The sequence below is a fragment of the Eubalaena glacialis genome, chromosome 2 (genome assembly GCF_028564815.1).
Source record: "Eubalaena glacialis isolate mEubGla1 chromosome 2, mEubGla1.1.hap2.+ XY, whole genome shotgun sequence".
Lineage (NCBI taxonomy): Eukaryota > Metazoa > Chordata > Mammalia > Artiodactyla > Balaenidae > Eubalaena > Eubalaena glacialis.
In genome coordinates, this window is record NC_083717.1 from 21,444,446 (window position 1) to 21,470,777 (window position 26,332).

Sequence of the window (26,332 nt, forward strand, 5' to 3'; positions counted from 1 at the left end):
ATGAAACAATGGACAAAGGATTAATCTCCAAAATATACGAAGGTCTTCAGAAAGATGTAACAGTTAAATTTTTATTTCCCAACAAGAAAATCCTTTACTAATCTAACAGAACCCAAAGCAAATAGTGCAAAGCCTTCTTCATCTTAAACCAGTATATCCCAGAAAAAGAAACAAAGTGAGAGACAAAAGCTCCGAGTAACCAAATGTTTAACTTAAAATATGAACCACTGTTAACACTCTAGAAGATTCTGTAACACCAAGAACAGGCAGTAACCATTCAGTACATTATGAGACTTCAAATGTTTGTGTTGAGGTTGACAATACATGCTGCAACTCTTGTTCACTAGCAGGAATTTCAGAGTTATAAAAAGAAAAAAAAAAGAAACACAGATTTCAGTACAGAAAATGTTTAGGTGGTTTCCACAGAACAATTGATCAATTCAGCCAAATAATAGGTCAGCTGTGACTCATAAATCCTCAACTCCTCAGCTGTCCAACTTATTTTAACTATTCAATCTGCAGGACAAACTGTAAAACGACTACACACTTTCTGGCTCCCGCTCTGTCTACTACATCACAGTGGAATCAATTTGCTATTGTAGCAGCAAACAAGAAACCCCGAGAATCAGACAACTTTAAAAGCTAATTAACTTTGGTTCTAGGCTAATTACATTTCTTAAAGTAAGTTGTGCTGATTGGTTAAGAACCCAAGCTACTGGAAGCCCAGGCACTTACAGACAAACACATAACCTGTCAAAAAAAGTGTGCTGCTGAACATGAAGGAGTGTTTGTAATCCACAGAGAGAAGTGATGAAATACACAAATTAAGCTGCCCTCATTTATACCTCAAAATCGGGCAATTATATTATGGAGACTGGCTAGGTCTCACAATTTCCGCTGCAAAAGAAGCGTCAACAGCTACAACAATCCCTTTACATTTTTAAAAATGAAATACACACACACAACCCTTGTTGATGTGTTGTATTACATAGAAAGCCCTTTACTTGGACCTCCAAATTATCTCATTTCAGCTCCATGAATGTTAAAAATACTGAACGTAACTTTATTATTACAGTATAAAGTGGTCTGTCCAAAATCCAACTGTACACATGTTTGAGTGTATAATTTGTTAGAAAAGGTTACATATATATGTGTGTATATGTATACACACACACACACACACACAAACACACACACAAACACACACACGGGAGCATCCAATTCACCAGGTATACACCAGAACTAAATGGATTTCAACTGTCCACACTTTAATTATGACCTGTTAAACACTTCTTTGATGACACGGGGGTCCTACCTGAAAGGGCAGAACTCGACAGAATCAGGAAAGGTTGGTGGGTTTTCTGAGCAGCCTGACTCAAGTATTTGCTCTGCTCCTTTTTTGGATTAAAGCATCACAATGATTTTTTTCTTTAGTTTTGCTAAAAGTTTGAACTCTACTAGGGCCTAGAGAGTGAGTTGTGCTTTTGTGAACCATCATGAAAATGACAAGTTTAATACCTTATAAACAAATTAACAATAACAACGTCACCATAATTTCTTCCTCCCGTTTGCTTTCCACCCAAAAACCAGGGAACATTTTCTATTTCATGGGTTCCCTGGATTTTCAGATGCTAATCAGCGATGAGCAAAATTCTAAGGTCAGGCATGTCAGATTCTCTTTTTTAAAATTCCACGTGGTTTAAGCTCTCACTGAAATTAGACACGGGGTCTTATCCTGTGTCTAGAAGAGCAAGGTTGGCCCGAATGTTTTCCTTGTCCCATGGTCAAGTTCTAAGACCAAGGCAAGAGTTTACCTTGCAGTAGGTCCCCATGGGGGCAATCTTTTTTTTTTATTTTTTAATTGCACCCTAGGTGGGAGGTGAGGCTGCTTGAAGACAATATAATGTTGTACAGATATAACAGTGTCTGTCCCAGGAAGGCAACAATGTCTTCACCTCAGCCAACTCCCTCAACTTGGCCGACCATGCCTGGATCTAAATCAAATCGTGGTTTCTGGTTTTACATCCTGGAAGGAGAGGATTTGGGAGAGGCGCTGTGACTGTGACAGCGCTGACAATGGAGCCGGCAAAGTACTAAAAGAGTAACAACATTTTCCTCCAATTTTATGATCATCATTGGGAACCCAGCATTTTGACGAAGTGTTCAAACATCAGAGAATGGAGTTGGTATCATGTTGTTGAGAGCCACGGCATTGGGCCTTATAGTTTGATTTCTGAAAGCCTTATAATGAGGGTGGAGTGGATATACATTCCATTCTTTGGCTGTATTTTTGTTCAACAAAGCCTGCAATTTTCAGTCACTTGAAAATGTAATTACAGATAATGTTTGCATCAGTAGCAAGAATACAATAAGCACATGGGGCACGAAAACTCCACTCCAGTCACATCCTCTTAGGTTACAACGTGCGTCTCCTGCTAAGAGTAAAGGCATTTCGACAAGCTAATATCTGGTATGAAATGGTGGTGTGGGTTAGACCAACCCAGGCATGAATTCTACGCTAACTTTTCTACTGCCCATTCCTTTACTCTGGATAGCTACGCAGGAAACACACATCTCTGATTTGCTGAAAACCCAGAGTCCCATCAAATGTTTATGCACTTGAGCAAAATGCTATGGAAAGGTCAAAGGTGTACTGACACTTGAAAGGGACCACGGGCCACGGCTGAGTTGGTCACCACTGTCAATCATCTAAAATCCATGTGTTATCATGTTCAGAGACACTTATTCTACTGCCGACCCCTCTGGCTCATTTATGAAGGAGGAGGTAAAACTGCAAGTAACTATAGAAAGGACACAGCAGCAAGTCACCACATGAGGGGGACAATGGGGACCGAATGCCACCCAAGAGCTTTATTCTAAGTCACAAGAAGGCACACTATGGGCTGGAGGCACCCTGAGAAAGGTGTTCCTCTAAATCAATGCAAAAATCAAGAAGTTGGAAGTAAATGCAGGGTGGGATGCCAGGTGTCTAATGAAATCCCCCAAAGAAACTTCTTCCTGGAAGAGGCAGTTCTCTCTCTCTCTCTCTTTTAAGTGTATTTATTTATTTATTTTTAACATCTTTATTGGAGTATAATTGCTTTACAGTGGTGTGTTAGTTGCTGCTGTATAATCAGCTATACGTATACATATATCCCCATATCTCCTCTCTCTTGCATCTCCCTCCCACCCTCCCTAACCCACCTCTCTAGGTGGTCACAAAGCACGAAGCTGATCTCCTTATGCTATGTGGCTGCTTCCCACTAGCTATCTATGTTACATTAGATAGTGTATCTATGTCCATGCCACTCTCTCACTTCGTCCCAGCTTACCCTACTCCCTCCCCGTGTCCTCAAGTCCATTCTCTACATCTGTCTCTTCTCTTTATTCCTGTCTTGCCCCTAGGTTCTTCAGAACCTTTTTTTTTTTTTTTAAGAGTCCATATATATGTGTTAGCATACGGTATTTGTTTTTCTCTTTCAGACAGTGATCTTTTTAAACGAAGAATAAGGAGCCACCTTAACATTCAATGTTAACTGCTTCCTTATCTCAGCTGTAAGTAAGACCCTGCCTCTGGCATTAAGATATCTTGACTTTGCTATGGTGCCCCTTTCTTCTGACAACTTTTACAACACTCTTGCCTTCTAAACTCAGAAACTGGTCTGGCTATGAAACAAAATCAAGAAATTTATGTGAAAGAGCACATAAAAAGCAGGTTATTATTATTAGGTCATAGCTAAGAAACTATTTCATACTCAGGATCCACAAACTCAGCTGCCAATTCGCCAACACATCTAGAAGTTCAACCTGTTTATGGTCATACAAGGTTCTAGGGATCCCTCAAAAGACAAAGCAACCTTCTGGGCCAGAATGGAAGGTGGCAGAGTAGAAAGAGCTCAGGCTTTGGAAATGGATACAGATACGTGCCTTTACCTTCTAGAACCTCCCTTTTCTCATTTGCAAAATTGTAACAATACAACTTACCTTGCAAAAGTTTTCTGAAGATTACTGATAATTTATACAAATCCCTTAGCTTAATGGCTGACCCACAGTATATCCTAAATCAAGAACAGCAAATGTCATAAAACATTTCAGAAAGCGTACCCAGAGGAAGGCAACATCCTTTAAAGCGTTAGGAATCAGAATTAGGAGAAACATACTAAAAGGAAGTATTTCATTGTCAAAGAATTACAGTTTTGTTGACACCAGAAAACATATTTTGGCTTCTAGGTAGACATCATTATTTTATTGAACAGACAACTCAAAATCAATTTGGATCAGAAGTATCACGTTCTGAGTAGACCTGAAAAAAACAAGACACAGTCAGAGGCGAGATCAAGGCCATCCCGTGGCTTCTGAGGCCGACAAGAGTCTAATTTTGGTCACTTTTTATGATAGCTGGACACAAAATCTCGGCCCAATTGAAAGGCTGCCTATAAAGTCAATCAGACGTCCTTGACGCTAAGATAAAATGTGCCAATTACAAAGAACTCATCAATTTGTAGAGAAACATTTGTAGTATCTGCGAGGCAGACCCTTCTCGAAAGATTCTGCCAGATTTCATCCACAGACCTCATGTTCCTCTCCCGACAATGTCAGAAACAGCGTCATCTCGGATAGTGCCCGAGTTCAGCCTAGCGCAATGTGGTTTGCTACGCGGGCAAGGGATTCTTGGTTTGGGAGGTCACGTTCATGGCCTAGGGGGGCGGGGGAGGGCGGTGTCTCACAGGCAACATCACTCTCTTGGCCAGAGTGGGTGCTGCGTGGCCTCTGGCCCACCATGGAGGACATTCCTCAGCTAATGGACTCAGAGGAGGCTCTGAGCTTCCCAACTGAATCTGATCATGTCTGATCTTAATCAATCAAGTGACTTATAACGTTAGCAGCAAACCTTCACACTAGCTGTAGCAGCTCTGGTTTCTCAGGACTTCAAGGACCTTACTGGCTATGTTAGGAGGAGAAGAGCCTGTATAGCAGAGCAGGAAAACAATAACTATGATGAATCCTGTGGCGGGATGCACACCTCCACCCATTGTGCCAACTCCTAAAATCACTGATTCCTCTTCCAAGTCATTTCCTCCTTCAGAGACTCTCCTGGCACGTTGTGGCCTGAGCACCTAACGAGGCCAGCAGGTGGCAGGGTCTACAATACTCGCCTCCACGTTCACATCATTGAAATTGTTTTCTTAAGGGTTGGGTTTCTGCGGGGGTTAGGAGTCCCATCACGTGAGAAGCAGCCTTCCTATGGTGCAGCTGAGTCTCCTCCCATAAGAAAATCAAGATCTATTTCAGCTGATGTAGAGATGGGCTTTTTCCAAATGCACTTATGGAGATACCGGGATGGAGATACTGCTTTTTGCTTCACCCCATCCCAGAATGCAAGGTCTGACCACGAGTTCAGTTGGAACACAAACTGTATTTTATTTCTCAATCATCAAGCAGAAAGAGGAGAGAGAGAGAGAAAAAAAAAATCAGTCTTCTTAATGTGGTCCTGGGGACGGAGCATTTTCTGCACGTCTATATGGAAGCCATACTGCTTTATGGGTCTTTGGCTGAGACTTTAAAGCATGAATGTTCTGAGGGAGAAAACATTAACTGGTCAGTTGTAATGAAGTTTCCCTGAGTTTCATTCTCCCAGGAAAGGCAGGTGAACTTGCAGTCGATCTTAAGTACCACAAAGCTGTAAATTATTTAGGTTATGACTCCTCTCCCGACATCAGCTTCACAATAATTCTGGGGCACAGGTAAGAAGCGTATCTTATTATCCTTATTTTCTAGATGAGGAATCTTGACAAGTCACCTGAGACTTGAAGGGGGCATGGAACAAGTCAGAAGACAAGCCAGGAGAAGGCAGGAGACTCTTGTTTAGTAAAGGACCCTTAGCCTTCAAGGATGACCTTCTAACGCGTTGCTGGGAGACCATAAAGCCATGTTGCTGGTGATGCCATTCTGCTACACACAGCAGATTCCGACGCAGGGCAAGCGTCCCCGACAAGCAGAAACGACCCATGAGCAAGTTCTAACTCAAGGTTAAAACTCACACATAGCCAACAGAATTAAAATGGTTTCTATACGAAGAACAATCTTTCCTAAAATCTTCCTGAGAGAAAAGAAGATTCTGTGGCAGGGGCTCAACTAACAGGAAAAAAAAACGCTCTGCCTTTAAGTCTCCTCTTCAACACGGTGCTCTGTGAGGGACCTGGAAACACCAGAAGTAAGTAAAAACCTGCTCGGAAGTGCTCTAGTAATACAGAAACGGAAGAAATATTGCCCATCAGTAGATGCTGGCAGCAACTTTTTGCCGTCGAAGAGGAAGAGAGAAGTAGGAAAAAAGAGGAAAATATGGGCTTTTTGTGAAAAGAAAGAAGTACCCTGACAGGTCGCATTAGAATGTAAAATGTAGGTGACTTAATATTATTGTCTCGAGATGGAGCTGCCAGTCGTGTTAACCAGCCATCAGGGCTTGCGTGTTGCCTTTGAATCCTGATGCCACGCAAGATGGCGGGGTGGACCACGGGAGTCACAAGGAAGGATGCTACAAGCACGAACTGAAGGGAATAATTGCAGTTGGAGGCCTCCTGGTGACAATTTTGAGAAGGCAAACACAGCTGCAGCAGAGCCAAATATAGCGGGCCAAGACAATGACATCCATAAAGTTAATCATTCGAAATATGCTGCCCTTCTGCCCAACCAGAAAACTCAACACCCCTCTATAGCCTAGGAAGTCAAAATATAGTTTTATGCACAGAAACACACAGCTGTGCCAGTGGAATTTACTGCAAGTGATGACCAAGGTGTTTGGACGCTGTCCTCCCTCTCAAGGCTGTGGTTCTGAGAACTGTGTTGTGGACGGATGTGGCCCCTTCTCTTGAAATTCAGGAAACTGCTCAGAAGAGGGATAATTAATGGGGCTTAGAGAAGCCCACTGAATCTTAGAGAAGATTCAAATAAAAGAACAGGGAAGATATACATCAGGAAAACCTAGGAAAGGCAGAAAGAGAACTTCAGGAAGAGCTGTGCCATTGATGACCTAAAGAAGTCTGGGTTAGGGTACAAGGAATCAGGAGCGCTGCGTCAAAGCAGAACAAAACGAATATCTGTTAGTCCGCTACCAAAAGCTTTCCTTCCTTATGCTTTTTCCTATCATCTTTCACTTTTGTTATTCCCCAAAGATTTTTTTTCCAAGGAGAAAATGAAATGTCAGATTTCAGCCTGCATTCGCTTCACCTGTATGATACCCAAGGTCTACTCTGGAGATGCACAGAGAAAACAACTGGGTGAGAGGTGTGCGTGCAGGTTGAAGAAGGTTTACACCAATTTACCTCCTTACAGCTGCATAGATGTCCCATAACTTTAGCCTTTTTAAGATGTTCAGTTGATGTGAGTCCCACTAGACACAATCAAAATTTTGAGTTCTCCTTTCAACAGCGATAGGAAGCTATGGGATAATGGTATGGACCATACAAGATGGCGGCAGCAGGCAAGAAGCACAAGGTGAGGAATTTGGTCTGATGGGCACCAGCGTGTCTACACGAAAAAATATCAGTGGAGGGTCTACTGTCAGGCTTCTGTGAAGAGTCTTTCTTTCTTCCTACTTGAAACCTATAAGGTTTTGACAGTAGCAACAACTCAATTGCAACTGAGAAACGTCCCCAAGTCTGGGGACTTTTTGGCAAGGAGAGAAAAGCCACCCAACTGGGTGGGAAGAGTCTCAGCTTTTCACCCAGAAGGTATGACAGAACCATCACAGTGAACCTCTTTTCTGTCCTTTAACAAAAGCTACTCTGAGGTTCTGGGCCAAAGAGTCAAAACAAAGTCCTAAGAACTACTTCCAGCAGTGTCACTAACGTGAGGTACATCTTTGGTCAAGATGTTAAACCTTCTTGAATCTTAAACGTTTCAGTTATGAATGTAAGAATCCATTAAACACATGTTACGTTGTATACGTATTTCCTAACTTTTAGAGCCAAAGGCCATTAAATGGAAGATATTTTAAGAAAGTGAGGAATTATGCCCAAGCTAGTTTTCCATATATATATTTCACCTATATTTACATACATATGTATATATACATGTGTGTGCACACATTTTATATACACATTTACAGCCAGGTGAATAACATTATTTTCCTCTTTTAGCCTAAAGGACCAACTGATTTTGTGTCACATAAATGTGGTACAACTTTCCTGTTATTGGGGGAGACCAGGAGATAGGAAGACATCATTCAAGGAAAAGGATCTAAAATACCACCTTAAAATTTAATGAGCCCGGGACTTCCCTGGTGGCGCAGTAGTTAAGAATCCATCTGCCAATGCAGGGGTCACGGGTTCGAGCCCTGGTCCAGGAAGATCCCACATGCCACGGAGCAACTAAGCCCGTGTGCCACAACTACTGAGCCCACGTGCCACAACTACTGAAGCTCGCGCACCTAGAGCCCATGCTCCGCAACAAGAGAAGCCACCGTAATGAGAAGTCCGTGCACCGCAACGAAGAGTTGCCCCTGCTCACAGCAACTAGAGAAAGCCCGCGCGCAGCGACGAAGACCCAATGCAGCCAAAAATAAATAAACAAATTTAAATTTAAAAAAAATTTAATGAGCCCAAGTCCAGCTATGAACTCCCTTCTGAAAAGACATGAAAATTAAGCCTTTCAACATAAAAACATAGAATTTTCGATCCTAGTATGGAAGCTGAAGAACTATTCACTCCCATGACACTCAAAAAAAAATTTTTTTTTAAAGCTGGGCAAAAATGATGTCAAATGTCAAAGAAATCAGCTGAAATTAATTGCCTTCTCTCTGAGGAGTGAGTCAGCACCATCATCTGTGAACCTCGGAAATCTTCAGTCCTGTTTGAGCCTATAAATGTCAGACAAAGCAGCTGCTGGGTTGGGGGAACTTGATTTCCATGGTCATGACAGAGCCATAAACAATCTCCCCGAGAAAACAAACCTCTGACTTCTTTAATTATTAAGGCTTAAAATCCAAACACTTCACGTACCCCATTTTTAAAGCACTATCACTATTAAAGGAATCCTGTATCTATCCGTCTCTTACCCTTCTACTGATGGAAAGGGAGCACAGATCATTTAAACTGAGGTCTCTTTCAAATAGGTTTCTTTATTTAAAATCTGACCTTACGTAAAAGGCCATACAAGTCTGGCAGAAAAGTTGAGAATAATAAACCAAAACTGTATTTTAGTCTAAATGCAGCCTAAACTTAATTTACATACATATTTAGGAGGGAAAACTGAAAAAAAAATGGGTCTAGTAATTTGCCAGCAAGTTGGCTCTGAGGCATTCATTCAAATGGAGTAATTAAAATTTAACCAAAAACCGAATTTGTACTCATCTGTCATTTTGAGAGCCATATGATTACATATTTATTAGCATTCCATTTTAAATCATCAGCTGATCTTAAAGCATCACTCTCAGTATCTGGACATAATATACAATCTGCAGTTCATAAAACCGACTGTTCATAAAACTCCGGGGGTAGCACTGTGAAAGCGTAAATCTCAAATATGCTCACAAGGCATTTCAACCACATAAGTGGAATTGTATTTCTATAAAACTAGTTGGAGTAATCACTTTCTGTCGTGATTTAGAACAAATGGGCAGAGTGAAGCTGCTGAAAATCCCCTGTATGTTTCCCCCTTTCTTTTTAAAGTCCTTTCGGAAGAGTCTAAAGCTCACAGTAAATGAAAAAGACAGTCCCAGGAGGAGATGGGGGGGTTTCCATCCCTTTACATCTAGATTCAGAGCATGAGAATATTGGATGGCACAATTAAACAGTGATGATGCTAAAGGGGGATAATTATTTTACAATTACCTGCGAGCATCACATTTACCGCGCTAATTAGTTTTTGTTTCCCACCAAGGTTTTTCCAGGAATGTGCAGCTCCGTTTCCCTTGAAGTTCAGCAAGAGCTTTTTCTTAAGGAAAAATAAAAATGCATTTTCTGCACTGCTACACAAGTAGCACAGCACCGTCGTTGGCTTCCTTATATTCCCCACCAGCTCCCTGATAGTGGAAACACACACAAGGGCACGAGAACGGGGAGGTGCTAAAGAACTGGAAATCATTCGTACTTTCCAAAGCCTCCCTTCCGCAGTTTTGTAGAACAAATATGACACTGAGAAATAGCTAACTCTTCGTGATGGCCTAATCCACCAACACAAAGCAAAAATCCAAGCCTCCCTTGAAAAAACAAAACCCTCCAGTACTAACACTCTAAATTGGAAATAAAGAATTTTTAAGTTTGGGTGAGGTTCAGCATAGGAAGTGAAAGACATCAATGACTTACTGATTTATCATTGGGCTCCTTGTAACGTGTTGAAAATACCCAGGTTTTCCAACAAAATGCAAATAAGAGATACTGGTAGTATAAACACCTGTGAGGTTGGTTGCTACAGTGACATCAGACCCCCACCCCATCATCCATGTCTACATATAAGCCTCAACCATGATCACGTTTATCAGATTATTACCCGTCTTTTCATGAGAAGGGAATGAGTGTTGAACTTGTAAGAAAACCACAAGGTAAGAGTAAGGAGAAATGAAAAGTCTGGGGGTTTATGTAAAAAAGGGAAGGAAACTGCAGTCTTTTATCAGAGGCCAAATATACTATTATTATAGTGGTGAGAGCAGGAGTGGGGGGAGTAGGTAAACACTCAGAGATGGAAAACATTCTTAATGATCCCATGATCCACTAGGTTCATACCTGAAAATCTTATCTTCTTTTAATCTTGTCTTGCAAGGTTCTTATTCTTCCCAGCTCACCGCATCTCATCAACAGATGCCAGAGTAATCTCTATCCAGCAAATTACAATTAAATAGCAATACTCAACAATTAAAATAATACCTCTAACCCAGATCAAAGATAACATTAGTGTTCTAAAATGCCAATGTGGGAGGAGTTTTCGGTTTCAGGAAGCAGCTGATACTGAAATAGGCACTGAGAAATCCCACCTGAAAATGCTTCTTTAAAAATTTCCTTAAAGAACCATATACACAGCTCTTCTTTTAAGAGTCTTTGCATTTTAATTTCCTCTCATGTCTATCAAGGAATCGGGTGACGAATCTCAGTGCTGTATTTTATTATTGGTAATGGCATTTCCTAAATATACTTTAAATGCCATATGGAAAAAAAAAAGGGAACTCAATGTCTTTGACCTTCATCTTGCTGGTACTCGGTAAACAAAAAAAAGTTTTTAATTAAAGTATATTCTCTTTAGTTCATTAGCATATGGAATAACAGTGTGAATTTGAATCAAACAAGAGAGTGATCAATTCACTAATTTGAATCAAATTAGAGAGTCAATCCTGAATCGGTGATATGTATTTCCTATAGTACGCCATCATTCTCAAGTGACAATTATGGTTTCCCAACAAAAACTCAGTCCTCTCTTCTCTCCTCATCAACACTTAAACATGCATTTATATAACACACATGCGCGCACACACACAAGCAAACCACAGCTTTGCCATTTACTGCCTACGTGGCATGTGCAAGAAGGTAATCTCTTTAAGTATCACCTGTAAAATGGGTACAATACCCACCTTGCATATCTACTATGACAGCGTACGTAAAGTGTCCTGGTACATAGCAGGCATTCAATGAATGACTCATGTTCTTCTTATTTTAGTGGGGAGAGGGAAACAGTAATTACACTGCCTTCTTGGACTGGTCCCATTGCCCCTCTAATAGCTTCTTCATCTATAAAACAAGGAGGTCTGGTGAGATGGTCTCCAAAGCCTCTTTCAACTTTAACAATTATGTCCCTAGAACTGCTGGCCAGTTTAATTAGACCCTGATAGACATCTCTCCGGTTATCCCAACTTGGGAGGACTCAACAAAAAGGTTAATGCACCAAGTTGACTCAGGATAACTTTTTCTCCTTGTCAGTAAGGTTACTCACCAAATGTGAAAAAAATAAGATTTTGTATTAATTTACTGGTAGTTTCTCCTCAGCATCTTATTCTAACATCACAAATCTGAACTAACATGTTTAAAGGTGCATTCATAGATTTTTCCACCTGTAATTTCTCAATTCCAAGATAGCATGTCTTAGATTTTGTTTAAAATTTGTGTAAAAATTCAAAAACATTTAAAAAAGCCCAATGCATACATACGATCATTCAAAAGGTGAAACAAAGAAAGACACTCATCCCCGACTCCAATCCAAAACCAAGTGCCCCAGTTTAAAACTGAATTTTTTAAATATCAGTTGTTTTTATTTTCATCATGCTTTTTTGCAAATGACATTCTATTTCATTACGCTTTTTTGCAAATGACTTTCTAAACACAAAGACAACAAAACTGTGATAGTTAAGATTATTTAAAAGGTCCATTTCCATGTACAGTTTTGATGTTGAACATTTAAAACCCCAAGACTTTGAAGCCTATGTCATAACAATTCTATATCCACTACAGAGCCTTAAATGATCTGGGCTCTTTAAACACTTGATGGCTCATGGTGCCATGAAGCGTAATCATTTACCTCAAAAGCTATTTGTTCATCTGCCTTGAGGACTCAAACATATTACATCTTGCAAACTTATCTAATATATTCTTGTGGGAAAACGTCATTGAAAATATGTTCTACTGCTTTAGAAAATCAACACCAGAAAAGCCCTGTGCTTTATATAAGTTCCTTTTAGGAACAGGCCAATAATCTAGCTGACGGCAATTTAGTTCGAATGGCAATACACCATAAACAACCACCGGTCCAGAAAACAATAAACCCGCAAAGCTATCTTGGTGATAAGATATACTTCGCGTGGGTTTCAAGCATTTTCAACTTATCACATTCCTTCCCACGCACCCCTATTCCCCAAAGACAGTCTCTAACGTGAGTTAATTACAAACTCTTTCGGAAAACATGCTACAGTATTCTCAGGGCTAAGGAAACATAAAATCATTATCTTGGAAACAAATAATAAAGTCATCATTTACAAGTCCTCTGTTTTTCTTTTTTTCTAGGTTCAATTAAGCAAGAGTTGACAAACACTGAAAACAATTGAGTTTGATTCCAAAATAACTAACACATGGAAGAGAAGTGGGTAGAAGTTATATTAGGATTTGTCTAGCAGACTCCATCACTAAGACAAAAAGGCTCTATTCAGAGCAAACAGTTTGAATGAGCCACATTCATCCACCAAATGAAAAGGACAAATTAAACTTCCATAATTAATAATTTAACTGACAAGAGATAGCATCTTTCAGAGGCCATTAACACTTTACATTCAGAGAGTATTCTTAGCAGGTGACCATCGATTCAAAACCACTATCAAGCCAATTCTTTGGTTCCGCCCCAACTCTCTTACAGAGGAGAAAACACGGAACTTTCAAACTAGCTAATGTGCAAACATGTATTAAACGCCTATACAGACAGCCATTTTAAGAGGGGGGAGAGGACAGAGATCTCTCAAAACAAATATCATGGGAACAGTACTAATCAAGATTACTTTCACAGAGAAAACTGCCAAAGGGAAATTCAATATTTTAATCTACATTATCTGATTATCTTAGTTGGCACAATGAACCTGATCATGTGTAAAAGCAAGTTAACATTCTTAATATCGACTAGAAGGACAATTCACATTTAACAGACTTTCATCCCTCTCCCCAGCTTTTTTTTTTTTTTTCCTCCCCAATCCTAGGGGCTCAAATAATTGGCCACTGCGGAGTTTCTCAAGAATCTCTCAGCTCATAACATTTAACATCCTAGAAAAAGAATCTAGCACCGTAGGGGAAAGTTAGTTGCCAGGGAAATGGATCATAAAGCTCAGAATGGCCTGAAAATTGCACAGCATAGAGCAAAGTGCCAGAAATAATATGACTGTTATCTCAGGGTGTGTACAATAGGAAACATTTTATACGTACTCTTACCAAGGATAGCAGTCCCTTTTTCACTCGATTAATTGTAGCCTAGATTCACTATCACATTTCTTGCCTGACAAGAGACAAGTCTGAAATTGACACAGACCTTTCAGACCCACTCCTGACAACCTTCTAGGTCGTCTTTTCAAACACTCCTGAAATACAAGCAGATCCCATTGCCTTCAGAGTGACCCAGCTGATAAGAGAAACTTTCCTATCAAGACTAACCGAGACCAAGAAAAATTAGGCATACTTTCCCTTCCTCAGGAATCCCAGCTCTTGACTTCTCCCAATAAACTCTCTACTCTAGTTTGACGACGTGTAAAACAACCAGAATCACATTAATTATTAAATTATAGACTGCATATCAGACAAACCACTGTGATTACCTAAAAATTACCTCTAATTTCTGCAATAGAGTACACCTGGCTATTTTCATGCTTTATAATTATCTCCCCCCACCCATTTTTTTTTTCCTTCTCCCCTCCTTCCACTCTCCCATCCTAGGAAAGCAATCTTTGCAAAGGGTAAGTCAGAGAAGCGAGCAATTTGGTAAGAAGGGATCTTTAAATGGGCCACGAGAGCTCCAGCAGCCCCGAATTTCAAATGACACGAGCGTGCACGCGCGCACCCCACCCTGGGACGCCGCGCCACGGTCGCCTGTCCCCGCGGGCCGGACCCCAAGCCCAGACCCCGGGAACCCGCGTCCGGCTCGCCGGTCCACGCTCTCCGCCCCACCCCGGCCACCGCGCCCCGCTCGCTGGTCCCCGCCGCTCCTCCAGACACACTCCCACCACCCCGCGTCCAGCGCCGGCTCCGAACCCCAGGGCGCGGCCGAACCGGAGCCACCCCCCGCGTCCCCGGGGCGCAGGAGCGCCACCGCCCGCCTTCTCCCTCCGCGGGGCTCCGGGCCGGCGACCCGGAGGCGGCCGGGCGGCCAAACTCACATTCGGTCGGGAACTAGCAGGCGGCCCTCAACCATCATGTCCGGGAGGAAATCCAGCTTGAAGGCAGAAGTCATGTTCGCGGCGCGCGCTCTGCGCTCGGGCGTGGGGGGCGGCGGTGCGCGCGGCCGAGCGGCGGCGGGCGGCGCAGACGGGCAGGGACAGGTGCGCGCGGCCTCCCCGCGGCGGCCGCCCGAGCCGGCACTTGTCACATTCTCTCTCCGCGGCTCTCCGCCAATCCCCGCCGACAGCCAGCGCCCCGGCCGCGGGCTGCCCAGCGCCAGGTGCGGCGACCGGGGGCGGAGCTCCGTGCCCGCCGCGCCGCCGCTTAACCCCTGCGGGCCCGCACGCCCGACCCCCGGGGGGAGGAGGAGGCGGAGGGACCGCCCCCTGGACAAGTCGCCCCCCGGCCTAGGGTCCCCAGCATCCAGACACGCACACTCGTCCCCGGCGCTGACTCTGTCCGGTCCCCTAGTTCCAGGAGCCTGGCACGAGGCCCGACTCACCCACCGCTGGTCATGGGTTTAGTACCACCGTATTGCCCAAGGCCGGTGCACTCCACGAGCGCACCCAAACTCCCCAACTGAAGCCACGAGAGACGAATCATCACGGGGGTTTGTTTAAATGCTCCTCGGTGGGCTGTGCTCGCCAGTGTATGAACTCAACTGAAATAGCATTCGTGGTTGAGCCAAATACCAGATAAACGGCCCAAGTGACATTTGCGGACTTTTCCGTGATTTACAAGGAGAAAGATTCATCAGTCTCTGCACGATTATATTTCCTTTTGTATCATCTTGAAAACATTAAGAAGTACACGGGACTAAAAATAGTGATAAAGCACGTTTTCTTTTAAAACGATACATCGCAAATGGGTCATTTCGAAGTATTTAATACAACGATTAAAAACCAACAGTGTGGCTTCATGAAAAGTGTTAGGCCTGTAATGGCCATGAAGCTTAAATACTCATTTAAGATCTGTGACCGATTTACTAATAGGAATTGAGAAATAGGGCAGAATTCTCACAAAGAAGGGAGTTTAATTTTCCCAAGTGACTTGTGAAAATTCTTAAAAGTATTTTTATATGGTGATGTTCTAATTTGGCGCTCTCATCATTGTTTTGTTGCCCGGTTATTTAGATGAAACTGAAATTCTCACAATGTCACCAGTCTGTAAAACTTCTTTGTGGCCTATTTCACATTCTAAAGCAGCCTCATAAATTGCAAACCAGAAGTCTTATAGTTTGCCTCTTTTATTAATCATCACTTTAAATTTTATTTTGAAATGACATATCACACTTGGGGGTGTATTCACAGTAGCCAGAGGGTTAAACAACTAAGTCACGTGGAGTTAATTGTATCACGTGGTGTTAAATGTATCAGACAACATGCAGAAAAAATTGTTTTCATCTTTTCTCACCAGTTTCTTGTGTTATAATGAGAACTGATCATCTTTAGAGATTATGAAGAAAAATGGATATTTATATACCAATATTAAATCCACATATCAATTGTAAATCCAGGCTTGCTGCATTGAGCAATTTAGAATAACAGGCCTGGTGTATTCAATTAAGTCCATACTTAATTGACTTGATTTCCTTCTTCAGCTGAACAACATATCTGGCTTTTGACCAAGATGGTTCTAATTCCAAGACAGATATAGGGCTAGGACTAACCTTCAGTTGAAAATATTGCCTTTCTGAGGAATCAGGGCTAGGTTCATAAAGAACTGAAAAACAGATGCGGTAAAATCAATTCTTATACCCCAAATGCCCCAACTTTTCCTAATAATACTAAGCTACATTTTTTCCCTACCCTAGCTACCGCAGGCTGCCTTTGAAATGATAAGAATTTTGTTGGTCTTTCAATAACCTTAATAAAGTAATTAGCCAGATAAATGAGACAAACCTTGACAGTTCCTGATTTTCTAGACATTATTTACATAACTCCCAAATGTATATAAGCAGCTGACTCTATAATAAAACTATTTGAAGAACGAACTAACAGAACCGGCCTCCAGAACAGAAGCAAAACACAACTGCATTCATTAATCAAACAGGAAAATATTTTTAAATCCGCTATGGAATGAAGCTCCATGTACATCTACATTCTATAAGGTAGAAAAAGCTTCATTAACACACTTCTGAAATATTTATTCTCTCTTTAATTGCATGTGAATTATTTGGGAGACGCTGTAGGGAAGGCCTCTTACTGACTTAAGCCTTCTCAGCAGTTTGTTAAATTCTAGGCTCAAATCCCTTGAGGCAATAGTGGATTCAAAGCAGCTTTTAATCATACTATAAGAAGGGTGAAGAAGTATGTAAGTAGGTCATAGAGAAAGAATTACTAGTGCATAGGTTACTGCCTTATTTAACAACTACAGTGTGTCCCAGAGTTTTCAAAGCACATTTGCTTTTGCCATTTAAAGTTAGAAGCAAAACCAGGGTCAGATACAAAAGAAAACTCTAACATAAAATACAGTGACGACGGGAACCAAGGAAAGCTTCTGGATGTAGCTGAGCTGAAATAGTTTGGCTGCCAAATACATAAATAATAGAGTGATTGCATAGGCACTTAATTTAGGTGCCAGAGAGAAACAAAATACACACACACACACACACACACCCTATAGGGTTTTGTTTCCATGATCACAGCACCTACACAATAGCTCTTTTTAAAAATACAAATTTTAAAAGCTCTTGAGCTTAAAAACAAAAACACCCAACCAAATACCACCTGATGAAAAGCTTCAATTTCTCATCCGACTGCTTTGCCAGAAGGAAAAAAAAAAAAAATCTAAACTCGACGGGGGGCCCCCTTTTTTAATTTTCACGCCATAATGAGCCATCAGGTATCATGTTTTGGCAGTTGGAATTACTTTGCAGACAGCTCGTCTGGGCCGCTGCTAAACACGTGGGGTTCAGTGAAGCTATTTTATAGCCAAGGATCTTATCAACAGCAGTGAAAGGGGGTGAGGCCATGAGCGAGCCCCCCTCCTGGACCTGACCTGGTAGGTGACACCTCTGTGTGCTGACATCCCTGGGGACCGGGCTGTTGGGAACAATGCAGTTTCCTCACCATTTTAGCTTCACTGTAGAAAAACCTTAAGCTCTTCCCGAAGCCCATCCCCCTACCATCCCTAATTGTCTATTTTTTTTTCTTTTTAATCAACTTGCTATTCATTTCCCAAACAAAAGGCAATTCAAGAATTGGAAGCACTTCAAGGGAAAGTTTCTGAATGACCTCATTTTATATGAGGCCTTCCCAGGCAATTGGGTGCACTGTGCTGTTTCAGCACACCCCCCCTCCCCATGCCTCATCTCAAACTGAGTTTTCTCCAGTGGTCATTGTTTGAGCACTGAATTATCACTGGCATTTTTTTTTAAAAACCCAAAAACCTCTCCATAGAAACAGAATGCTAATAAACGCATTTGTAAATGGAGTCACACTGCTCGAATGGAAGGTATCCTACTCCTATCACCCACCTTCATCAATGAACCAGGATAGAGCCCCCTGACTATAGATCTTTCAACATTTTTGCACAGTTTATACCATAACTTAGAGACTGGAGTCTGATAGATAGTGATGCACGTTTATAACCCAACAGTTAATTTTCTTCTCCTGCAGACAGCCCTGTATATTTTGTGACAAATTTCCATTTTTTAATTATTCCTATGCATAACGTCACGGGCTGCAATCTCTTTAAAAGCAGTAGACAGTCGGCCATGCAACTACAGATGTACCAATACTGTTCCATCTCCTCAAACAGCCACCTTCACAAAAGGGTTTTTCTCCCCTCACTCCTGGCTCTTTATTAAAAACTAGAATCCAAACCATCTTTCCCCAACACATTTTCAAATTCAAATTTTATTAAATAGCTGTTCCTTTTTTTTTTTTTTAAAAACCCAATGTACTGAGCCGTTTGGAGCAAGAAAGACAGGCCCAGAATGGGGGGGTTCCCATCACTGGGCCAATAAGTTTGAAATCCACATGAATTTGAAGTACCTGGGAAAGTATCTGACTTTGCGGTCACGTGTTTGTTCTTGGTGTACCCCAGTTTCATCAGCAACTTGTAAAAATAAACAAGTGTCTTTATGCAGTTAAAAAATCCCCAAATAGATCCTTCAGTGATACATTATATATATTTTCTTAGCTCCATAAAGGTATCTCTTAAAAAATACTTATATCACCAATCAAGTTTAAAATGATCTTATTACCTCCCCCCCATTTTGAAAGCTTCTGGAATGGTGACTTTATCACATTCCTAAGACTTCAGTAAAATCACACGCCAATAAAGATGACATCGTTATTAAACTCTGATTTTACATTTGTACGGGAATTTTAAGCCGTCACTCTCCCTTGAGAACAGCTGCTACTGGCTCTTTGCAATCTTGTGTTTTTCTGAATCTGTTTTCAATAGAGCCAAAAGACATAATGGTGAATCTCTCTCCCTTCTGAAGAGACCCTCCAACGGAAGATGGGTTCTTTGTATACATACCTTCGTGCTCGGAAATGAGATGCCCCTTTAAGGTTTCCAGAAGTTTCCATTCCAAGGGGATGAAATGCTAATACTGTGGACCTGTCAGACCCTGAGCCCAACCAGCCTATCACTTCCCTCTCGGACTTGCCTTTCCCTTTTCCTCCTTTCTCCATTATCCCCCCTGCTGCCTTATTTCCCTCCCCCTTCAGCGTTCTCTTTCTTTCTCCCTCCTTCTCTCTCAAACGGAAGCCAGACAATGCCAGACGCTCTCCTCCACAGCTGTGGGTCTGAGGAGGCAGGTGACCACAAAAGTTGAAGAGTCTTGGTGGCTCATCTGTCAGGGCAATCAAGTTTGCCTCGACCAAGGCTGAGTTCTCAACTAGGAACAGCTGTCTCTGGGGCGATTCCTTTCCAGACATCATCACAGGGGGGAGGGGGAGGATGGAAGATCACGTCCCATGAAGTGAGTAAATATATGAAAATTGGGAAAGAGAAGATTGGAGAAAGGGCGGGGAGGAGAAAAAGGCTGGCCTGGTGATATGTACACAAAGGCACTCAGAAAAAACCACCTCTGAAGGAATGTCCCAGCAGCCTCTTGAAGATGCTGAGATTTTTCAAACTGTATCAGGTAGCTTTATCTGGTGCCAGCCTGGCGGCGGGAACAAAATTTATACCTATCAGAGTGGGGTTTTGAGTTCCCTGGCAATCTGCCCTTGAACACCCACCACCCCCACGAAATGTTCTCCCCAAATGGCCAGAAGTTCTCATCTTACTGTCACATGCTGTAAATTTCAAAAAGAGAAGCTACTGTTTGATGAAACACAGCAGCTGAGCAGCGACAGCTGGGTGGATATAGCAGTAGGCATAACATTGGGTCTAGAGAGAAAGCAGCAACAGGTGGGGGCAGAAGAAAAAGAAAGAGAAAGGAAGTTTTAAGACTTAGTGGGCGGGGGAGGGGGGCGGGGGGAGGGTGTTGTCTGAGACTGATCTTGGCGAGAAGCAAAATCAGGACTTGAGAGGGACTCTCCGGAGGCATGAAAGCCCCACTGGCCTCCATGTCCCTCCTTCTTCTAAACAAATACATCTTGAAGAAGAGGAAGGATTAAAGAGACCAAATGCTTGGATTGCGTGTAAAAGAGAACACATGAATCTGCTTTACCCACAATGATGATGGATCCCCATCAAAGAGCTTTCCTTCCGAGGATCAGAAGTCATCTGACACAGTGGATGCAGATCAGACTCTTTAAGACAAACGCTACTTGAAAGCGGAGTGAAAAAGATGATAAGATTTAAGAATCAAACCTGTTGGATTCTGCACCTGAAAGAGTGGACTGACTGGGAACACGTCATTTAATTTTCTGATTCATCATCTAGACCTTTGCATGTACGTGGCCATCATTTCCTTGTAGGGATGGATGGCTGAAAAATCAAAATCTACCATGATCCTCTGATGAGAGGTACGAGGTGTTAACCTAATTATTACTACAGCAATTACATAACCAAGCTATTAAAGTGACATGTAGGTTGAAAATACATTAAGGTTTTGAGCACAGGAAATTTATTTTTTTCCCTATAATATGGTTCAAATCTCTAACTATTTTTAGCTTATGATAGAGGTTTTTGCAAATCCCAAATGACTTTTTCTTTAAATTTGCTTTTGATGCTCATTCCCATAAAGTCCGTTAGGGGAAAGAAATTCTTTTTTTCTTTCTCTTAAAAGAACTACCCAAAATCTTCATGGAAAAGTGGTGTAGCAATCTACCCAAGCTAAGTGGAAATGTGTTATCTTATCTTATCACTATGGCTGACTGTAAACCTTCATGTTGCCCAATCTCTTAGTCTCTCATACTCTCTGGTGGCGGCTAACAGCTACATTTGCACTATTTCATAGGAATATGGCAAAGCGAGAGAGGAGGAGAGATGTGAATGACTTTGAGGTCTGAGGAAGAAAGGTGATGAAATTAAGGATTTTGTTTGGCTTTGTTTTAATAACAAAGACGAATCCGGGGTGTTCTAAGGACAACTTCCCTTTCCTGCTCCCTCTTCCATCCTTCAAGGCCCCCTCCCCTCATTATACACCATTTGATACCTTCTTACCCACTGTTCCCTCTCTGTTTCATGACTGTCTTGAGCTTCTTAACGAGAAAAGATTATGTCACATAGTATATTTGTTGCTTGGTTGGTTCTGATTACAATATGATACATTTTGGCCCCTTATGCAGATTAGAAGTCACATTTCAATTTCATCATGCTTCAGATTTCTCTATTATTTCTCTATTATTCTCTCCAACATGTGTTCCCATTATACAGATTAAAGCCTGAGAAAAGTGAGCCATGGGTGCTTTAATTCAAAGACCTCATGAGCCATAAGGGGTACCAGTGAGCATACGCAGGGGAGCTGTAAAAACTCAGAAGCAAAAACGACTGTGATTTTCCCATTCTTACTGTACAGCTTACTCTGTACAAAACTAGAAGGCATGCACAAATCAGTGCACCGCGGAAATGTGGCACTGGAGGAAAATATGACTTTCAAATGTCAAATATCCAATACTTGTACTCTTAAATTGGCCAGGGAAGGAGTTGGCCTGAGTCGTGACTTAGAATCCCTTCCACCATGAGCTGTGTGTCCAGTTTCCCTCTCTTGGTCTGTTTTTTTCATCTTTGAAATGGGAATAACATAACTACCACTAACTCTTGGGTATCTGTGAGGATTAAATTATACAAGATGAAAAGAGATCACCTAGTGCCCGGTAGAGAGTAGACCGTCAATAAATTTTGGATTTAATCCTTACTTTAATCATAACACTCTCACTCCCTGATCTTTGTTTAAATCTGGAACTGGCAGATGGGAAGGAAAAGAGGAAGCCAGTCCTAATCCTATTGTTCCTGTAGCATTAAAGTTTTCACTGATTCTAAGGCCAGCAGCCTAACCCACAGGGGAGAGGAAGGGTACGGTTTATGCAAGGCAGGCACTGAGCATCCTGGGGCTGCGGGTGAGGGCTCCATCCCTTTTGATCAAGTCAGTTTCCAAAGCGAAAGTCAAAATGAACCCTAACTGCCACCACCAGGAGCTCACGCCACCCATCACCAACTCAGTGCGTTTTCATTCACAGAGACGCTTCCTAAATCATCTCTGAATGAACGGGGAAGCCATCTCACAGAACCCCAAAGAGAGCTGGGGTCCCAAACCAAGATATTCAAAAAGCAAGGCATGACAAAGACCACAACACCACAGGAGGACCTGCAGCCCCTGAATCACTGAGATGGGCAGCTTTACAGGAGCCATGATGAGAGTCTGATTCATTCCTGCACCAGGTACCACAGTGCCCCTTCGCGCCAGTTCACCCACCAGCTGGAAGCCAGCAATGCCATCCTTAAGTTTCAGCACAGAATTTTTACCGATTGCAGCTGCAACCTTTCTCAGCCCAGGGATTCAAAGAGCCATGGATACTGAAGGTGTATCAACCTGGTAACTTCAAACCTCACGCTGCTCTTCTTGTCCATGACAACAAAGTTTGTTCAACTGAATGATTATGCAGGAAAATTCTGGTTTTTGTTTTTCTCCTAGGGCACGCTGGCACGTCCCGCTTCCTGAACTGCAGTGATTCATCACAACCCTAGGCAGCCAATCACGGGCGGGTCAATGTGGAAAGAGGTGAGGGAACAGCTGAGCTGCCCTGGGAACACATGTCACCCTCCCCCCACAGATGCCATTCCCCGTTAACTGTGACGGTCTTGACATAAAAGAAAATGTGCTGGGATCTGTCACAGTCAGAAGAGAGCTATGGATCAGATAAACATACCTGCATGGAACAACCCCTAATGACATCACATGAAGCAGAAGGCTGCGTCTGGGAACAAAGGGTACCTCGTCCCAAATCAGGGTTAACCAGCACATTTCTGAGTTGAGTAGAGGTTCTCTCTCTCTCTCTCTCTCTCTCTCTCTCTCTCTCACATGTACATCTAGCTCCATCTCAGTCCGACCTCTGGAGACAGGTACCATGGGATCAGAAAGGTGCTTCAGCTCTAGGACACTTCATTTCAATTCTTAATGGGCTACAACATTGAAACCTCACATAAGCTTTCCTTCCTCTGACACCCTCTTCCCCATGTCAGTTAAGTGAAATGCCACGGATCTTAATCTTCTCCAAAAAGCATTGCCTCTTCTTTCCTACAGAATGAAAGTCACTGCGAGTTCAGAAAAATTCCCAAAGCCAGTAATAACCAAGAGAGAAGCAATAGTAGTTTGATGAAAGGAGAACCCGCCCTCCCCCCACCCCCACCGCCAACAAATTCCCCAGGAATTACCAAATGTAGAAAGAAATTCAAGGAAGGATCATCAAGATGATCTAAGGCGTTATTGCAACTGGGTGAAATATACTTGTTACCACTGGAGGAAGGGCAGATAAATGCTGCGGAGCCACAGGAGATGCTTCTTAACAAACTGCATTCTGTTAATGACTTTTACTGAAATCTCTACACCAGAAACTAAGTTGGATATTTCTAGTTTTCTCACTGCCACGATTATACCAAATCAAGCTATGTTTTTCATCGACAGATTCTGACCCCTTAAATACAGAACGATCATTCCCACCTAACACTCTTGCTTTTGTGTATTACCTTCTTTTCATCAACCTAGGTGTTTCCAGGGCTGCGAGCAATGAACTTTCCATCAGCCACATTTTCACCTAATTAACCGCCCTGATTACAATAATTAGTATTGATTCACTCTTCGAATGACTTCCTGGGTGTCCCAGCACAATCTGCACTTGCTCTAAAGTTCTAGATATGAATATTAACCAAATGCCTTTCTTTGTTTTTCAGCCCCAAAGGGATATTTTGCAACTGTACACACTCATATTTTGAAAAAGAAAAACTGTGAGGTGTCATTTTCACAAATAAAGGACTATTGATACGTCGAGGTTACAGATCTCAGCCTGTGGTCTGCTGAACACAGCTATGTATTCCTGAGTCTCCTGTGTGAAGGGACTCCTCGGGGTGCAACTGCAACTCTATTGAAAGAAGCCATTTTCCCAGTTTGACTCTTTTGCTATTCCTCTTCTGAAAGTCTGGGCTTAGAATTAAAATTCACTTTGACATTGGTTTAGGTCACCCTGGAAGGGAATCATCCCACATAGAGGCTGATGGCAGGATACAGATTACATATCTTGTTACTGTTGTGGAAATAGATGTAGACAAGTTTGCCAACTTCGGCCATCTCCTACTTCCCCATCAGGCTAAAGGAAAAGATAGCTGCGTGTCAGACACTTGAATGGGGGTCTTGGAATTCTGAAAGCTGGTAACGGGTTAAAGCACAAGTGGGAAGGGAGTTCCCTTGTTCTTGGACCTAATATGATCACTCAGGAATTAAAGTGAATAGATCACAGGTAAATGATTATAATTTAGTCAAAAATTTAACGTGTAGGTTTCCAAGATATTTCTTTATTTCAGCATGCTTCTGACAGGCAGCTGGGGAACACAGGACACTGCTTTTTTTCCCAAACCACAAAAAATTGCTTTGTGACCTTTGTTTTGGAATAAAAATTTCCCATGAATGCAGAATCTAGGTGTGCTGGTAACAGTGGGCCAGTTTCGGATATAAAGCTTCACCAATTACCTTCTATGAGCTCATCCTAAAAGCAATTACTGGCATACCCAATGGAATGAGCAGTTCAGATCCCTTTGGAAGTAAGAGAACATAATCATAAAATCCACTTTACTCACAATGGATGACTTTAAAAATATTATTATCCTACAGATACGTTTTGGGTCCAGCCAGACTCTGAAAATATTGTCTATAGAAAATCTATGTTCCAGAAGGAAATTTATTGAGCTTGCAACATTAATTTTCATAATTCTGAATTAAATATAACATTTCAACTTAAGTTTAAAAAATTGAAATGCATGTCCAAACTATAAAAAATATTTAATGTTTCATAACTGTTTTTATAAGGAATACATCTTGTTCCTTGTTTACTGAGAACATCACTAATTTGAACACAATATAATCCAAGAAGGAATATTTGTAACTAAATACATCTGTTTTTTAAAATTTACCCTTTAAAATGATTTCCCTTCTGTTTTTAAAAATTAGGTCCTTAATCTCTATAAATTTACTAATATTTTTCAATATACTGCTCTGGCACAAACAGCTAATTAAAGCAAAACACTAAAATGTTAGAAAAGATATATTCTTTATGGAAACGAACCTTAGTGACATGATTTTCATGTAGATCAATTACCATTTAATATTCTAGGATCAGTTCTTTTATATCTAATGTGAGAATAAAAATGTTTTTAATATTAGAGAAGTTTGCAACAGATTTTTCCATTTTCTCTTTTTGAAGTCTCACTGTTTTCACATGAGAAACCAATGCTTATGTTATAAAAGGAAAGATTCTTGAAGATGTGAGAAATGTTTACCTTGCATAGAAATGCATTTTATGAGCACATAATCATATATCAAAAATTGACACATTCCATAGACACCTTTAACTTAACAATTTAACAGGCTAGATAATGACAGTTTGTGACCAGAATTAGAAGGGCGGAAGTTCTCACTTGTCCTTGAATTTCTAAACTGTTTACCTACCTAGGGGCCCAAAGAGGAGGCAGACACTAGAAATTATAATTTACTTAAACATTAGAAATATACCTCTTAACTTCTCTTGTGTGCTATGTTCCGTAAGTCCACTAAATAGGCAAATTTTAAATCCCCAAGCATTAAATACTGTAGAGGCATGTCTGATAACAAGGTATCTGCCAGAATGATAATAGTGTTACAAGCAGTCTCAATCAGTGAGTTTCTTTCTGTAGTTAACAGAGAGGTAAGCAATAAATCTCTAACTTAATCCAACCAACATAGCTGCAAAATGCAAAAAGCCCTATGAACGGCAGATATTAAATCTTTTAAAAGCACAAAACCACAAACAAGCAGTCCTAAAAGCTCTTCAATCTGTATAGTCTATACAAACAAGATTAAAGCAGATAAAAGGGTGTTGAGAAAGAAAAAAAAAAAAAAAGCCCCA

At 41.5% G+C, this 26,332-nt stretch overlaps 1 protein-coding gene across 4 annotated transcripts in view; it reads right to left on the reverse strand.

Moving 5' to 3' along the window:
* CELF2 (CUGBP Elav-like family member 2) overlaps positions 1 to 26,332 on the reverse strand; it is a 518,375-nt gene that overhangs the window by 282,475 nt on the left and 209,568 nt on the right. For 2 of the 4 annotated variants that reach the window (XM_061181642.1, XM_061181640.1), the window contains exon 1: positions 14,831 to 14,917. The exons of the other annotated variants lie outside the window; for them this stretch is intronic. In XM_061181642.1, the coding sequence (XP_061037625.1) occupies positions 14,831 to 14,904 (74 nt within the window). In that variant the 5' untranslated portion in view covers positions 14,905 to 14,917. Of the gene's footprint in view, positions 1 to 14,830; positions 14,918 to 26,332 lie in introns of those variants that run through there. 4 annotated transcript variants of the gene reach the window in all.